Source organism: Zonotrichia albicollis, chromosome 31 (assembly GCF_047830755.1).
Source record: "Zonotrichia albicollis isolate bZonAlb1 chromosome 31, bZonAlb1.hap1, whole genome shotgun sequence".
In the NCBI taxonomy this organism is placed as follows: Eukaryota; Metazoa; Chordata; class Aves; order Passeriformes; family Passerellidae; genus Zonotrichia; species Zonotrichia albicollis.
Window position 1 is genome coordinate 3,680,999 of NC_133849.1, and position 17,307 is coordinate 3,698,305.

At 52.7% G+C, this 17,307-nt stretch overlaps 2 protein-coding genes across 3 annotated transcripts; both read left to right on the forward strand.

The window, feature by feature from the left end:
- Positions 1–10,021: 10,021 nt before the first annotated feature.
- On the forward strand, positions 10,022–11,868 carry LOC141725875 (uncharacterized). The gene is made up of 2 exons (XM_074530037.1): positions 10,022–10,136; positions 10,289–11,868. The coding sequence occupies exons 1-2, from the start codon at positions 10,115–10,117 to the stop codon at positions 11,125–11,127; spliced, it is 861 nt and encodes a 286-aa protein (XP_074386138.1). The 5' UTR covers positions 10,022–10,114; the 3' UTR covers positions 11,128–11,868.
- Positions 11,869–13,711: 1,843 nt separating this feature from the next.
- Positions 13,712–17,023, forward strand: LOC141725829 (uncharacterized). 2 transcript variants are annotated; one of them, XM_074529947.1, is made up of 2 exons: positions 13,712–13,892; positions 15,022–17,023. In XM_074529947.1, exon 2 carries the CDS (start codon positions 15,475–15,477, stop codon positions 16,702–16,704), a length of 1,230 nt encoding a protein of 409 aa, XP_074386048.1. In that variant the 5' UTR covers positions 13,712–13,892; positions 15,022–15,474; the 3' UTR covers positions 16,705–17,023. The 2 variants fall into 2 exon arrangements, with proteins under 2 accessions (XP_074386048.1, XP_074386049.1); XM_074529948.1 differs by having other exon boundaries at positions 15,062–17,023.
- Positions 17,024–17,307: the final 284 nt, after the last annotated feature.

Below are 17,307 nucleotides of genomic sequence, written 5' to 3' on the forward strand. Positions count from 1 at the left end.
CTGGCTGCGGGCCTCGGGGGCGGCAGGGGGCTCGGGCGGGTTCGTTGTGCCGTGTCCGGCCCGTGTTGCCGCTGGCGTGAGGGCGCTGCGGGAGCGGCTGCCCGCGGTCTCCTTGCGGCCGCTGCCTCGGCAGGAGCCGCTGCCGGAGCAGCGCTGGCTCGGCCCGGTTGCTGTGGCTGGGACAGAGGGGGCTGCCCCGTGCCCGGGGCTGTGCGGGGAAATTGCCGTGGCCGGAGATGTCTGTGCGCAGAGGAGACAGAGGAGTCCTGTAAAAGTGACTTTATTGCTGGGCAGAGAGAGAGGCCGTGGGGCATTTGCCGTGTGCTCTCTGCCATTGTTGTAGTTCGCAGCCTCCTTTTTATTCTCATTTTCCCGGCCTCATCTCCCTCTCCCTTTGCCCACTGGCTGAGGTGCTTGGAAGGTTCAGACTTCCCGATCCGCCAACTGCATGTCCTCGTTAATGTGCACCCCCACTTTTGTATAACAGCCGGTATTCACAGCTCTGTTAAGTCCTTGTTCTTCTGGAATTTCAGGAATTCAGCGGGACTTTCTGTGAGCAGCAGTCCATTTTAATTAGTAACATTTTTTGCAGCTGGTGGTTTCGCCCAGTTACTTCCTTATCTACAAATCCCTGGTGCCTTGCTCCCCTGCTGAATGAGCTGCACTCTCAAGGTGTGGAGCATGGTAAAAAGCTGAGAGTTGCTGTAGCACATCAGAAGAGAAACAGCATTCGTTTAACCCATGGTCTGCCAGGAAGCTACAAATCCGTGTCCCCTTCCCATCCTTTCCACGTTTGGACCAATACATGAGCTGCTTAATTTTTCCGTTGTTTTTGGATTGGGTTTTTTTTTTCACCACTTTTCCTTTGTCGTCTATTTGCCAACAGCACTTTGAATCATTTAATTTTCCACAAACTCCTCCTTTTTCTGCTAACAGATGATCTGATCCCATCCCATGGTGAACTGTTGTGTTCCTCATTTCAGTGGATTGGTCAGCAGGAAGGTCAGGAGCTGGAGCTGTCTGGTTGGTTATTGCGAGGGCAGCTTGTAATCTAATGATGCCATTGAAATGAGAAATGGGTTCTGTGGCTCCTGATATGAATTGGTTCGGGTTCCCAGGGGCTGGTCCATGGTGTTGTAGGATTTGTTCTGCTGGCCGTTCATCTTTTCCCCGATTTTGGCCACTCTCTCCAGCCAGGGCTGCATCAGTTGACTGCTTTTGTCTAACTAAATCATCAAATCCTTGGATTCCCAACTGATTTCCCTGAATTTTTGGTAGCAAAAAACCCGCACTGCTCTTTTATACCCTATATAACATAGACAGTGACAGCACATGTTGGAGTGGGCAGAGGGATGATTCCCCTCCATTTATTTATAGTGAAGTTTTCCCAACATTCTCCATGTGCTGTTTCCCTTTGCAGCTTCACCCGTTTGTGTTGCAGGGTCAGATATCCTCCCCCTGGGCTCTGCCTTGAGCTGTGCAAATTCCATCAGTGCCAGCAGGCAGAGCTTGGGGTGAGGGGCAGAGGGAATCAGCCCAATTCCTTCCCCAGGCAAGAGACCCAGGTGCATTGTCCACACTTTGCCCAGCAGTGTTCGTTTGCATTTCTAAAGCTTCTCTGCAGGCTGCCTGGAATGGAGCTTCTCTTCCAGGGCAGCCATCTCGTGAGTCACATGTGGCCCCCCAGAATCTGCTTTTTTTAAAAAAAGTATTAACTATTTATGTTCAAAGTATTACAGTTAAATCTCTTCGATTTTGCAAAATGCAACATAAAGGAGAACGTGGAAAAACCCAGACCAAAAGTTGATTCTTACACTTCTGTCCCAAACCTACCTGACAATATAAAGTGGGAATATTATGAAAAATTTTTCTCATGTTGTAATTTTTTCACCAAAACTGCAGGAAAAACAAAAACTCTCCAAGAATCTCTATAGTGTTAGAGCGTCAAGGCATTCCTTGGTTCTGGCCAGGATGTGCAACAGAAATAATTTCTTTCACAACTAGCCCGACTGTGCAGAGAAAATCATTCCATGCCATGTGAGTTTTACTCGATTTTTCTTAAACTTTATGTAGTCTGAACCAATCTAAATCCATTGCTTTAATGTTCATTGCTTCCAAGTTGTGTGAGTTTTTAGTATTTGGTTTCTTGTTGGACCCGGATTCCTTCCCCTCTGATGTGAATTCGGTCTCCTCACTCCTGGATTTCCTTCTCAGCCTTTTCCAGCCCAGGTGTCTCCAGCTGTGCCCAGGCAGTGTCTGGGGTAGCTGTTGGTTGCTGTTTGCTGCTGGGCAATGTTGATGTTTTGTTGCTGGTCGTTATCTCTGTGGGTGTCTTTTGTGCTGTTCCCAGTCTGTTGGGATGTTAAACTCATCTCCATTGAGTGGTGTAACACCCCTTAAATAAAACCTTTAAAATTCCTTTCCCCAAGGCAGAGAAAACCAAGCCTGAGCAGAGAAATAGGGTTTAAAAGAACCAAAATCGGTACATTTTGCAGCAGTGCAATGGCAGGCAGCCCAGAGTGTGGGTGTGAGTGAGCCCCAGAGTGGAATTGTGCCCTGGTGTTCCCCAGCAGCTGTGGCAGTGCAGGCCCAGGCAGCGCTGAAGCTGCAGCAGTGGCAGCAAGGCTTGGCCCCAGTGGCTGGAGATGACAGAGGAGGGTGGCCAGGATTGCAGAGGATTCCAGGCGAGGATCTGTGGGCAGGCGCAGGGGCTTGGCCCGCTGTGGAGCCCTGGCTGCTGCTGTGTTGCCTTCAGGGCAGGCTCAGGGGCGGCCTCCCATCCTCCTGCTGCAGGCGGGAAGTGCAAATCTCCGGGGCTTCAGAGCCCTTGAGGCCAGGCTGAGGGGTCCCCCCGTGTTGAGCTGTGCTGGCGGCTGTTTCTGGCCTCAGGGACACTTGGCATGGGCCCCTTGGCCACCAGTGGTGCTGCTTTGCACTCCTTGGGCAGGAGCCGATGTCCTGGCTGGGTGTTGGCAGCAGCAAAGTGCCAGGGCAGGCTGTGTGCCAGCCCAGCTTGCTGTGGGAGAATATGCCTTGATATCTGCCCCAGTGGTTGCTGAAGCAGTGAGAATTGCTTTTGCCCCCCTGTTAGGTGCCATGGTGTCAGCAGAAGATATTGAAGCCTTCCTGCTCAGGGCATTTCAGTGCCAGGCTCTCACAGGAACCCACAGCTGCACGGGTTGAGCTGAGCATGGGGCGGTGACCTGCGCTGTGTCTGATTCCCCTTCCTTAATAACAGCCTGTCTTGTAGCTCTTTTCCCTTCTGCTGCCCTTGCAGAGCCATCCACAAACACAGTTTCTCCCTCAGGCCAGGGAATGTCCCATAATCAATCTGTCCCAGCCTGGGTCTGGAGCTGTGTCCCTTGAGTGCAGTCCTGGGTTCCTTGCCAGCCCCTCTCCAGGCTGTTCAAACAGGAGGCTGGGTTAAACCCTTGCCCTGTCCTCAATTCTGAATCCTCCTGTGCCATTGAACAAGATTCATGCTGTAATAACTGAGCCCTGCTCATCCATTTAGAGGCTCTTTTGTTGTCAGAGCTTTAACTTGATGCCAAAATTGAACTGTAGGATATCCTATGTAGGGTTAGACATTTTAGCACAAGAATTCCTTTGGCAAGACCCTGTTTAACATCCACCTGTAATTCAAAGTCTTTTTCCCTGTCTGGAAGGCCCAGGCCAGCCACCTCAGGTAACCTTCATTTTAATACTGAAAAATTCTGTGTTTCTTCCTTCTGTCCATCCATCCAGTTTGTTGACTGGTAGGATAGGAGTGTTGTAGGGAGACATCCTTTGCTCCAGAAGCCCTGCCTTAAACAGGGACTCAGTACTAGGCTGTGAGCCCTTCCTTCCCTCTCTTGGAACAGGGTATTGGTTTTAGAAACCACTTGTCCTGGTTGCTCTAAAGGAATTTGTAGAGGCTCCAAATCTAATTTTCCCTATATCCCTGGGACTGCCCACACTTCTGGGTTCATTCAGCATCGGCCTTGTCATCTTTTCACACACAGGTAGAGCAGAACTAGCCTCTGTTTCCCTTTTACAGTATTAAAATCCAGCTCTCAAAGGCCTTCCTAGTTAATTAAAATCACAGGAGGAAGAAAAAGAAATTAATGTTATTCAAACCTATCCCCCACAGCTTCTAATAATGGTTGAACAAATCATATCTGCTCATCTTTCCCATTCATTCCCTTAAAAATTTAAATATTCTTTTACTATTTTCCCCTTTAGGTCTAAGATTCAGAGTGGATTGAGAGGCCCCTGTGTCCATCAGGAAATGCCTCCTCTCAATGCAGACCCACCCTGAATGTTCTCAAGGGCTGCAGTGTGGAGGGTCCCTGGTGTGATGGGGGCTGTGACAGCCCTGGCAATCCATGTGCATCAAGGGGTGGACTTGCTGGTGCTGAGGGTGCTGCTGTCTGTGCTTGCAGTGTCCTTGTGCCCTGCAGCTGGAGCCCTGGTTCCTTGCCAGGGGCTGTTTGGGTGGGCTCTCCCCTGCCGAGGAGGGCAATGCCTGTGCCAGGTGCTTGTGGCCGAGCCGTGCCCTGGGTGCTGGGGCCCCCTTGGGCCCTGGGGTTGATCCCTCAGGGGCTGTAGGAACTGTGCCCTGGCCTTTGCCTTCAGCTTGGCCTTTTGCTGCTCCCTTCTTACACTCGCCTGCTGTGCCTTTGTGCCCAAGTGCTGCAGGGCCTTCTTGTGCCCCTCCTGCAGCCCCCTCAGTGCCTGTGGGTGCTTGTCTTGCTTTACAAGAGAGGTGTCTGCTCGGGAAGGCAGAAAAAGCCTCTCTTGGAATGGAGAATGCAAACCCCCTCCCTCTTAATTTTTAGACTAGTGAAATGAAGGGGCTCTCAGGCAAAGATATGGGAGTAGGAATACCAGTTCTTTACTAGTGTGTATAATAAAGCAAACAAACAGCAACAGCTGCGGCACTGACAGCAAACAGAGCCCGGACCCAGTCCCGGCCTTTGGGCTGCGGCGCTTTCCCCTTGGGTGCAGTTCCGGGCACGGCCGGCAGGGGCGCTGGTGGCTCCCGCGGGGCGGAGCAGCGCATCCCTCCCATGGGAACCTCTGTGAACGGAAATAGAGCAATCCCTTCATCTAACTCTTTCACTTTTTTACCTTCTATGGCCTTTCTCCCGTGTTTTGGGAAAGAATTTGGAGAGGCCTGCCTTTTAACTGAGCTCCTAGGTTTTCGATAAGGTGCTTCCTGTGGAGAGAGAGTTTCCCTGAACAGCCGGAGGTGTGGTTCCCAAGGGGACGTAACTCAGAACAGGACGGGGTCAGGGGAGGATATCCCGCCGAGGCTCGGTGGGAGTGTGGGCAGGGTCTGCTGCCGGAATCGGCAGAGGGGGATGTTCCCGTGGAGCCCGAGGCGGAGCGTGGGCAGCCCCCAGATGGCTGATGGCGGCTGATCCGGCAGCTCCCGGCAGAGCAAAGGCAGGTGGGAGAGCCCGGCAGCAGAGGCGGTGCCCAGCGCAGGTGGCACGGGCAGGGCAGGCGGGGATGGGATGGCTGGGACCCCCCCTGGGTGCGGTGGGCGCGGTGAGCTCGGAGCAGGCGGCAGGACAGAGCAACCCCCATCTTGCCCAGCATGGGCGGCAGAGCGGCCGCGGGCCAGGCAGTGGGAGCAGGGCACACAAATTGAGCGAGAGCGCCGGGGCAGGTGGAGCTGCCCTGGGCAGTGAGGCCGCACCTGGGATGGAAAGCGGGGCAGGCGGAGCTGAGGCGGGCAGCGAGCCGGGACCCGGGACAGGCGCCTGGGCCGCGAACGGAGGGGGCAAGAGCTGCAGAGGATCCCACTCTTTTTCTTATTTTTCCTCTTCTTCCCCTTCATTTTATTTCCCCTTTTTCTTTTCTTGTTTTGTCTCGGTTGTTTCTCATACTTTTAAGACTTTTATTCTCCTAAAATCCTCTGTCTAACATATGGCATATTCTCTGTTCTACACGATTGAACGGGATTACTTTACAAATAAATCCACAGCCTAAGAAATCTAAACTTCTTCTTGGATACTTTGAAATGGTGGACGAGCTAACTCACGACCTCCTAATGTTGTTTTTCTCATCACCTTTTATTTATCCTTTGGCAAATTAAGCCTCTTTCAGTTACTTGCTTTGCTACTCCAAAAATCCCAGTGCATGCATAGCTCCTCAAAAAATGATCACAGAAAGCTTGAGTACCCCAGTGGGTTTTCTGATGCATGTCTTCTAATATTTTCCTAGTAAGCACATTTTATTAGGTAATTGTCTTCCATCAAGAAGTTTCCATTTCCCTGATTTATCTTGTTCACTTCCTGTCTTTTTTAAGTCTTTTTTTCTCGGCTTCCCTAAACTTTGGAATTTCCGGTTTTTCCTTGTTTGGATTTCATACTAACATAACTCTTTCAGCTCCATTTTCTGCTGCATCCTTAGCTTTGTGATCTGCCAAATTATTTCCTCTTGTTTCTGGGGTCTTTCCCTTTTGGGGTTCCTTAATTTTTTTCTATAGCTATCTCTTTTAGGTATTTTAATGCCTCCAAAACCTCTAAAATAAGTTACTCATGTACTAATCCTTTTCTTCTTGTATTAAGTAATATTTTCCTTTCCAGATTTTTTAAAGGTATGTACTACTCTAAAGGCATACCTTAAATCAGTATATATATTTCCTTTATATGGTGTTAAATATTCTAGTGCTCTTTTAAAAGTATATAATTCACAAGTTTGAGCTTACTAGTTTAAGGTTAATTTCCCTTTTTCCATAGTTTGCATGTTTTTCCCATCAACCACTACATACCCTGTATTTTCTCCTTTTGCAAGGAGTTGTATCTCTGTTAGCAAACATAACTCCCAAAGGACCAGTTTTTTTTCTTTTTTTTCCCCCTCTATCCAACTTACTGGTTTTCTGTCTCATTTTCAAGATCTTATCTATTCATCTTCTTCCTCTGTTTTTCAATTTCACTAACAACCTAAATACCACTTTTCTTTCAACTACTCAAACAAAAATAAAAAACTTTTTTCTCACACTACTTTCAGTACAATACACCTCCCTCCAAGGAGATACAGTGAACGTTAAAATACAGAATATACATTACCTGTACTTTCAGTCATCTACATTCACTCACTTTTATTTCCCATTCTCTTCCACACATTCTTTCCCGCCCTCAGGACACAGAGTGGATCCCTGTTGACAGAGAATCGCGGGTCCCTGTGGCCCCCCCTGGCCTTGGGGTGGCCTCTGGGTCTCAGTATCTCCGGGCCTCCTGGGAGGGCCCTGACTCTGCTGCCTCCGGTGCCGTTCCCCTGTGGGGCTGATTTGTGTGTCACTCACACTCTTTAGCCACGGCCCCCTCACACGCCCTGGGGACAATGGCCCGTTTGCAGGTCACCTGTACCTTATGCCACAGCCCCCACACGCCAGGAGAACAATGGCTTATTTGTGGGTCACACACTCCTCTTTCCACAGCCCCCCTTCCCACCTGCCCGGGAAGGGCTGATTTAGTGTGTGACTCACTCTCACACACAACAAGACAACAATAAGGTAGCTTTTGTTATGAATGATCAAATCGAGAGCCAAACTTATAAGAAAATTTAGCAAAGATTTATTAATTTGTCTTTGAGACTGAAGTTCGGTTGTCAAAACCACCACAGCCAAGGGTCAGCGTCGAGCCCGGGTTCGGTGCTGGGTGAACACGGATCTGACCTGCGAATGTCAGAGTCTCCCCCTGTTCACAAATGCTGCCTGACGCAGCGAGTTCTTTTACAGTTTATTCTGCTCGAGGCAGAGATGACCGAATGTTCTTTGTGTCTCTTCCCATGCATAACCTTGGCTTTACCTGTGCAGAGGTGAACAAAGACTCAGTCCCGGTGTCTGATGTTGTCAGTAGACTCCGGGGAAGTCAGCATTCACATGCATCAGGGTGGGGCTGTGGATCATCTTGGTAGCTGTAATGTCGAGGCGTTAATCACTCTTGGGTGGACCTGGTGACCCGGGGAAGCCAGCGATTATCGCCCTGGAAGCTTCTATTCTTTCATTAAAAACCCCGATGTTTATCTCAACCAAGTCCAGGAACTAGATGTATATGAATAAGACACTGCTCCTGGCCGGGATGGTCAAGAGACATAATGTGGATTTTACAATATTTTATACACTAGTAGCATGAATTATCTCTACCATATACTACACTTTCACATCACCTATTACAAGTTTTGGTGTTTCTGGCCAGTCCTCGTGCTCTTGGATATCCCTCAACCCAGCTGTGCTGCCCAATCCCAGATGCTCTTGAGCATATCCTCAATCCGGCAGAATTTTGCACAACCGTGGATGCTCTTGGAATGTTAATTCCTCAACGCAGCAGGTTTTAATTCTGGATGCTCTTGGGCTCTCTTATCCCTCAAACCAACAGAACTTTTAGGAGCCCCTTTTGTCCCGTTTCCTAGTGGATTGGGCTCAGAAACTCCTCTGCTCCCTTGCTCTGAGGGGTCCAGCCCCTCTCTGAGACCCAGTCCCAGTTACCCTGGGGGATTCTCTCACTTCTCTTCTCACTCGCTGTGTCTCTTTACTGGCTGCTTCCCTCGAGGAAAGTCGTAAACGCAGCGTGGGAGACTCCAGCACTCACTTGGCAGGTCTGGGACAACCAGCCCTCGTCTCATTCACAGCCCCAAGCAGAGAATGAGGGGAGAAGGGAGCCCGGGAGCCCAAACAGCCCCGGCATCCCGAAATGGGGAGAGCGAAGCGGGGGGAGCTTTTGGCATTGCTGGGACTGCCAGCAGCCTGGGCAGGGCGGGCACCGAGGAGAAGGGGGACCCCCAATCCAAGCGTGACCCCAACAGCTGGGACAGGGGGGAACCTCCACACACCAGAGGGGAGGGAACAGGGACGGGGAACTCCTGGGAGGCTTTTTCTGGGCTGAATCTTGGTGTTTGGGAGGTTTTTGTGGAGCCCTGATGGCCAGTGACTATTGAAGATGGAGGGGGAGACCCAACTTTCATTGTTCAGCATCGACTCCACTTTATTCATCAATCAGGCACTTTTTATAACAGTGTTAATTCACTTCATGCATATTGCAAAATCTGAGCTCCTGATAGGCTGTAGAGAAAACTTCAGCTCCTCCTTTTGTTTACAACACCTGAAGTTAATTTACTGAAACCAAGATCAGTGTTCCCACCATGATATGAAAGGTTCTCAAAACCTTCATATATGTTCCCAGACTGGCTGTCTGTCCCCAGTAGCAGCCAAGGACAGAACGGTCTGAGAATCTTGTTGTTTATATAAAAGGTGGCTGAGAACCTTAATTATTTACAGAATCAAGCCTGAGAACTGCTGCTTTACAGCAGGCTTCTATTTTTCCCTCAGCTGAGTACCTTCATGGCCTCTTTCTTTAAGCCATGCTTGAACCAGGCTCTCCACAAGTGACTTGTAGAGATGGACTTGGGCAGAGGGACCTTCAAACTCAGTGTGTTTTGGGGACGATGAAACAGGAAAGCCTTCTAAATAGGATTGTCTGGCAAAAGATTTTGTGAAAATAAAAACTATAAGGAAGATTGAAATGAAAGCAAGATCTGAGATACCTTACTTAGTGAACAACTGGAAAACAATGGTGTGGCCCAACTGAAGGTAATCCCCTTTTGATGAAACAATTCCCTCTGCTTGCAGGCAGATCCAAGGGTCAGAGCAGACCATACTGGCTCAGCAGAAGGGGTCCAAAGAGGAGTTTTTAGGGTTTAAAGTGTAACACAGTATAGTGATGTAATGATTTTTACAGGCTGTATGTAAATGCTATAGGATTTGTATCTTGTACTAGATTGGTTAGTGAGAAATAGAATATTTAACACAGAAGATCTGTTGTATTGTAACGGGACCCTTACTCTCTTACACTCTTCTCCTCTTACTCTGTTACCCTCTCATCCTCTCTACCCCTCTCTTCTCTCGGGCCTGCTCCGAGCTGTGCCTGGCAGCTCCAGGCAGGGCCCTGCACCCAGGCCCTTTGCAATAAACCGCCGGTTCCACGCCCTGGCTGCAGAGCTCTCTCGTCTCCGTCCGTCCCGACCGTCCTACCCCCCGACACTCCTACAAACGCTCTCATCCCTTGTTTTCCCCAAACCAGGATTTCCCATTGCCCAGGCCTAGGAGGCTGCGAGGAAGAGGAAGATGCCCCGGGACACTGAGGCAGGTGAGGAGGAAGTCAGTGCCCCTTTCCCCTCTGTGCTGCTCCATCTCCCAGCCCAGCACGGCCCCGGCTGCAGCTCAGCCCTGGGGGATCTCCTTGCCCTTGCCTGTGGCACAGAGGCAAATCCCATCCTGTCCTTGTCCTTCCTTCCCCAGAGCAGGAGCTGAGGATGGAGAGCAGGGAGGACAAATGCCCGCGGCAGAACCTGGTGGAAGAGGCCGTTTTGAGCGGCTCCACGGCACAGGAAGCCAACGGGGAGGAAAAGCCCCAGAGATGCCGCACGAGGAGGGGCTGCAAACGCAGCCAGCGGGGATCTGAGGGGGAAAGAGCCAGCCTGGGCCGGGAAGGCGGCCGGAGACGGAGCCAGAGCTCGGAGCTGGTGCTCCATGAGCAGCTCCATGATGGGGAGAAACCCCACATGTGCGTGGAGTGTGGGAAGAGCTTCAGGTGGAAGTGCCGCCTGAATGTGCACCAGAGGATCCACACTGGGGAGAAGCCCTATGAGTGTGGGGAGTGTGGGAAGAGCTTCAGCGTGAGCTCCAGCCTGATCAGGCACCAGAGGACCCACACTGGGGAGAGGCCCTACGAGTGTTCCAAGTGTGGGAAGAGGTTTCCAACCAGCTCCCTTCTCCTCCAGCACTATCAAAGTCACAGAGAGGAGAGGCCCTTCCAATGCCCCGACTGTGGGAAGGGATTCAAGTACAACTCCGCCCTCATCGCCCACCGGCGCATCCACACAGGGGAGAGGCTCTATGAGTGTGATAAATGCAGGAAGAGGTTTCAGAACAGCTCCAGTGTCCTCCAGCACTATCGGATTCACACAGAGGAGAGGCCCTTCCGCTGCCCCGACTGCGGGAAGGGATTCAACCGCAACTCCACCCTCGTCATCCACCGGCGCATCCACACTGGGGAGAGGCCCTACGAGTGTCCCCAGTGTGGGAAGAGCTTCTACTGCAGCTCTAACTTGACCCAACACCAACGGAGGCACCACTAAGGGAAGCCCTGCGAGTGCCCTGAGTGCGGGCAGAGCTTCGTGCGCTGCTCCAGCTCCATCCCCCACTGGAGGAGGCACTTTGGGCGCAGCCCTGGTCACTCACATTCCCTGTGATCCATGGTGGGAACTCACCTGGCTGCTTCTCCTCTTTGTTTGGCCTTAATTTCCCTCTACTTCACCTTCATCCTTTAAAAACACCCAAAACTGGGTTAAATTAAGGAAATTGATTGAATATATCTGAAGTTCCATAATTTCTCAGTTGTTTTAGAGGGAATTTAGGATTTGGGGATGTTTTCTGTGTGGAGTGCTGCTGTTGCTAAGAGGCAGGTATTTGATCTCACCCTTGTTGTGTTGATAAGAACTCCTCCCCTGACCCAAACCCCAACTCCACCCTTGGGATACCCTATAAAAACTCCACGGGCCTTCTTGTGCCCTCTCTTTGGGGGATAAGAAATGGATTCCCAAAGGATCAGCCCTATTCCTACCGGATTCCAAAGGATCAACCTCATTTTTCACTGAATTCCTCAAGGATCAGGCTTTTCCCACTGGATTTGCAGAGGATCAGCTCTTTTCGACTGGATTCCCAAGGCATCAGCCCTTTTCCCACTGGATTCCCCGAGGATCAAACTTTTTCACTGGATTCCCGGAGGATTCTGACTCTGTAACTGTTGTTTTTTTGTTTGTACTACTGTATTTGTATTTTTAGTTTTTCCTAATAAAGAACTGTTATTTCTACTCCCATATCTTTTCCTGAGAGCCCCTTAATTTCAAATTATTATTGTTATTGTTATTGTTATTGTTAGTAGTAGTAGTAATCAAAGGATGGGCCATATAAAAAGTTCATTAAATATGTAAATGAGTTTATGGTTATGCATGAGGGTCTATGAATATGTAACAGGCTGATGTAATTAAAACCAGATTAATTAAGGGGTGTCCCCGAAAATATCTGGGGCGTCTTGGTGGCCATAACAACCTTTGGTTCTTGTTTCCCATGACATCAGCCTGTTGCATATTCATAGACTTCTTGCATATCCATAAACTCATTTACATATTCTAGGAACAAAATTTGCTTCATCCTGTTTGGGGTCTCACCCCCATCCCAGCTCAATTTAGGATGTCCCATCCCTCTCCCAGCTCATTTCTGGGATGCCATACCGCTCCCAGCTTAATTTGGTGGTCCCATTCCCCTCCCACCTCAATTTGGGAGTCCCATCCCCTTCCCAGCTCAATTTTGGGGTCCCGACCCTCTTTTCCCCGCTCTCCCTCCCCTTTCCAATCATTCCCCTAATACCCTCCCCGTGTTTGGTTTTGGGGGCTTCAGGCCCCTCCTGCTCTGTTTTGGGCTCCCGACCCCGTTTTGGAATTATTTGGGGTCCCCAGCCCATCCCCCGGGTCACCTCTCCCCCCCTCCCCAAATTCCGCTGCCGGCAAGTGATGAGTCATCAGCGAGACGCGCTCTGATTGGCTGGAAATTACCCCGCCTGGTCTCTGAGTATTTACCGCAAAGAGAGGCCTTGGTCTGTGGCTGGCAAGTGATGAGTCAGAGTTGGGCCGGGCGCTGATTGGCTGAAAATCACTGAGCAGGGCCAGTGCTCTGAGTTTGTGCCCAGCAAGTGGATGGATCGTCGTCAGTGTCGCGCGTTCCGATTGGTCGGGATCTGTTTTGGGGTGGGGACAGGAGGAACTGGGGTTACTTGGGGTTTATTTGGGTTTATTTAGGGTTTGTTTGGGGTTTATTTGGGGTTATTAATGGACAATTTGGCGTTTATCTTGGTTTTTACTTGGTTTATTTATGTTTATTTGGGGTTATTTGGAATTATTTGAGTTTATTTGGAAGTATTAGTGTTTGGGCTTATTTGAGTTTATGTGGGTTTATTTGGAATTATTTGGGGTTCTTGGGGTTAATTTTGGTGTATATTCGGGGTTTTTTTCGGTGTGCTCGATATAATTTGGGGTTTTTTGGCTTTTACTTGGGGGAGGTTTTTTTCGTTTTTTGGGGTTATTTGGATTTGTTTGGGGTTATTTGGGGGATTTTTAGGTATTGTTTGGGGTTATTTAGGGTTTTTTTGAAGTGTTTTGGCGTTATTTGAGTTATTTGGGGCCACGTGCGGTCAAAAGCTCCGCGAATGTTTCTCCTGCAAAAATCGGGAATTTTTCCTTAAAACTCCGAGAGTTTTCCCCCCAAAAAAACAGGAACGTTCCCTTAAAAAACCGGACTTTTCCCAACCAATAGCAGCGCGCCCTGCTCCAAACCATCCAATCACCGCGGGTCTGCCCTCAGGAACACCAGCCTCTCTGTGAACCGATCCAACCAATCACTGCATGCCTCCCCTCAGACACGCCCGCCTCTCACCCCGAACAAACCAATCACAGCGTTCCTCTTCTCAGCTACTCTTGCCTCTCTCGACCTGAACTGACCAATCACCGGGCGTCCCTCGGCAAAGCCCGCCTCCCCCACCTTCTCCTGTCAATCAGCATACCCTATACGAAACCAACCAATCACCGGGCGTCTCCCCACAACAACTCCCGCCCTCCCCGCCCTGCTCCGACGAATCAGAGCCGATTCCAAAGCAGCGCCCCCGACCCCGGGGCGGGGCATGGAGCGGGCGCCCCCTCTCCCCCCCCGCCCCCCCAGGACCCCCTCAGGGACCCCCGGGAGCCGCCCCGGGCTCGGGCGGCTCCTGCGGGAGGCGCTGGAGAGAGCGGGGGAGGCGCTGGGAGAGGACGGGGAGGCTCCGAGAGCTGCTGAGGAGGCGCAGGGACAGGTGAGGGGTCCTGGAGGGGTCGTGAGGGGAATTTGGGAAGGGGTCTTGAGGAGGTTTGGGGGTGATTTGGGGAGGGTCTGGGGGGAACTTGAGGGGGTTTTAGCGGGGTCTAGGGGTGCTGGGGGGGCTTTGGGGGGAATTTGGGGAGGGGTCCTCGGGGGGTGTCACGATCCATCCTCACAGACGTGTTTCGTGATGGTTCATGGATTTGATCTTAGGGTGCAAAAAGAACCAACACGGTACAAGGGGGTTTGCAATGATAATCGAAACAAATGCACCTTTATTGAATGACCACAGCAAAATGCGATAGAGGGATTAAGGGAGAGAAAAAGATGGGGGAAGAGAGAGACAAAAGAGAGCGAGAGAGAAAGAGAGAGGGGATAGAGCTACAAAAGGTAGAGACGAAGTCCTTTGGTCCAGTCCAGTCGAGGATCCGCTGTTACGTCGGGGAGGTCTCAGAGGCCCAGTTCATCTGGACCCCAATTATACTCTTTTTCATTGGGGCGAGGGGGATGGATTTGCAGCCGAAACAAAGGTAGTTTATTGTATCTTCAGGGGGGTGGGAAATAAGGATACACACAGTCCAAGTTTGTCAGCAGGCGAGAGTCATTGTTTTTGTTGTCCACTGCCTACACCTGCAACATCCATCTTGCTTTGGGCAGCTTTCCTTCCTCGCCCTGTACGCCTCCCCCGAGTTGGGGCTTTCAGTCCCAGTCTCTGGAAGAAGGTGAGAGGGGCCTTCTCACATAGGGATTTCATGTCTCAGTCCCTTGATGAAGAGGTTTCTTACATCTCTACTTGTCTGTCACGGTGGTTATGAATGGTCTTCTCTTGGAGGAGGGGACCACCCTAAAGCTCAAACCAGCCAGGCTGAGAGGTAGGGAGGATTCCAGAGCTATTGTGCAAAAGGGCAGGATGCCCTGTGAGCTCAGTGTAGCGTATAACAAACAACATCTGTGAAAACAGCAACTTAGCAACACTTTCAGGCCTCAGGCACATGACTTTCCGGCCACCGGATCAGCAAACGGGGGTTTTAATTTTTTGGTGGATTCTCTCCATGACAATCGTAAGGCAGATGAGGGATATTTCAGACAGACTCTCACAACACAGAACACACTTGTTCTCCCAGCTCCAGAAAACTTGATGCAGCAACAAAAACATTCCTGCAGGAACCACCAAAGGCCAAGGGGCGTTTGACCACTTTCCACACCGCACGCTCGGGCAAATTGCGCAGACCAAGCAGCCTTTCTCCTCTTCCCCATTGGCCTGAAGACACTGTGCACCAAGAGAAAGCTCCTGGACACCCGGCTATCCAACAACAGCAATTTAATGTTCCTCTAGTGGGTGAAGGGAAAGGAAGTGCTGGCAGAGGAGAGGTGTTCCCCGCAGGCTCAGGCGGGCCCCAGCAGACGCAGCCTCCCGGATCAGTTCTCCACAGCGCCGCGGCAGGACACTCAGCCACGGGCACACAGGAAAGGCCGCGACTCCCAGAGGCGGCGGAGTTGGTCTCGCATCCTCTGGAGCCGGGAGCAGGGAACGCTCTGTACAGCTAAAAGGATGTGCAGAGCTTGAAGCGCCAGGCATGAGATGGCAGGGCTGCTGTCATCCGTCATGTCCTGAAGGGCTGCAGAGAGAGAAACAGAGGCACAGTCAGTGGCTGGATCTGCGGGGAGCTGGGCAGAGCCTCCAGCCTCGTCCGTGCCACGCAGCTGCTGGCACGGCCTGGAGGAAGCAGGAGCCAAGAAGGACGAGCTGGCAGCTGCTGGCCAGGAATGTCCCGCAGGCCCCTGCAAGGTGTCTGCGCTGTGGCCCCGCTGCCCTTGGGGCGCGCAGGGAGCGGAGCCGTCGGCGGGTGGGCCAGGGAACGCAGCTGCCAGCGGCAGCCCCCGCCGAGAGCCCGCGGGCCTCACTCACCGCTGCAGATGATGCGGAAGTGCGGCTGCTGCCCTGTCAGGTAGCGCCCGGCCATCCCTGGGGAGCACAGAGCGTGTCCTGCCTTCAGAGGCACAGCTGCCGCCCACGGGCGCTGCCAGCCCTGAGGCCTCACGCCCTGCTGGCCCGGCAGGGCTCAGCCCGGGCCCCTGGCGCACGCTGCCGCCCCAGGGCACGGCTGCCAGAGGGCGGCAGCAGCAATGCCCAGGCCAGCGGGGGCTGCCCATGCCCGCGCCCGGATCCTGCTGCCGGCACAGCAGGCGGGGCCGGGGCCGAGCTGCGGCAATGGGGCGGGCCGGGGAGGGAGCCGGGCTTGGCGCTCACCCATGAACCTGACGGCCGCCTCTCGCAGGGGCTCCTGTGCGCTCCGCAGGTACGGCAGGGCCAGGCGCAGGTGCTCGGCCGCTCGGCTCCTGTCCTCTGCCAGCTGCAGAGAGCGGCAGGGCACGGAGGGAAAGGATTGATGCGGGCCCTGCCCCTGGGCCGGGCGCTCCCCACGGCCGGCGCTGCTCCCCCTGCCCACAGAGCCCCGAGGCCCGGGCAGCAGCCGCAGGCGCCGGGCTCGGCACGGGGCACAGGGCCCGGCGAGCCGCGGTGCTGCCCCGCAGCAGAGCCCGGCTGGCTCGGGGCTCCGTCGGCACCGGCCTTGGGGCCAGAGGAGCCTGGAGCAGAGCCCGCACGGCCCAGGGAAGGGAGCGGCGTGTGGGGCGCAGGCCGGTGCCCCTGCGTGCGGCACTGGGCAGGGGCCACAGCTGCCAGCCCCACAGACTGGGCGCCGTGGGCAGGCGGCTGCTGCAGCGATTGGGCTGGGCATTCCCGGCTGTCCTTACCAAGCACTCAGCAAATCTCCACATTTGATCTGTCTGCAGCAGCTGCTTGAGATCCTTCCTCTTCAGGAAGCTCACTGCAGAAAGCAGCGTTTCCCGAGAGGCCTGCAGAGCAGCAGAGAGCCAGAGATGGCACCGCAGCCCAGGGCACAGGAGCCGCATCTCTGTGCCAGGGCCGGGAGGAGGCTGGAGCCCGTCAGGTGCCAGGGGCTGGGGAGACAGCTGAGCCCCCTTCCATGGGGACACCCAGGAGTCCTCACCTGTGCCACACACGGGTTCTCATCGTGGCAGTGGAAGAAGAGTGGGAGCAGGCTCTGGTTCACAGGCTTCTTCAGGGGCTTTTCTCCCTTTGCCACTACAAAGGCAATCACGTCTTTGAAGAGGTGAATGGAGAGCAGCTGCACAAGGCTGTTGTCCTGTTGGAAAGGAAGCCAAATCCCTTCACATCAGCTGCTCCAGGCCCCCCTGTGCCCAGGCCCAAGGCAGCACCCAAGTGCCCGTGGCTGGGGGCACAGAGCCTCACATTGTCAAAGAGGTGCCAGAGCACCTCAGCCAGCTGCAGGGCGATGGGGCTGGCTATTGCCAGGTCTTCCTGCAGCATCAGGAGGCTGAGCACAATGAGGGTCTTCTCCACGATGTCTTCATCCCTATCCCAG

Bases quoted from the DNA above. Each gene is read 5' to 3' on its own strand.
- LOC141725875 (XM_074530037.1), top strand. From the start codon at position 10,115: ATGCCCCGGGACACTGAGGCAG. The intron at 10,137-10,288 runs GTGAGGAGGAAG...TTCCTTCCCCAG, and splicing joins GCCCCGGGACACTGAGGCAG to AGCAGGAGCTGAGGATGGAG.
- LOC141725829 (XM_074529947.1), top strand. From the start codon at position 15,475: ATGAGATGGCAGGGCTGCTGTCATCCGTCATGTCCTGAAGGGCTGCAG.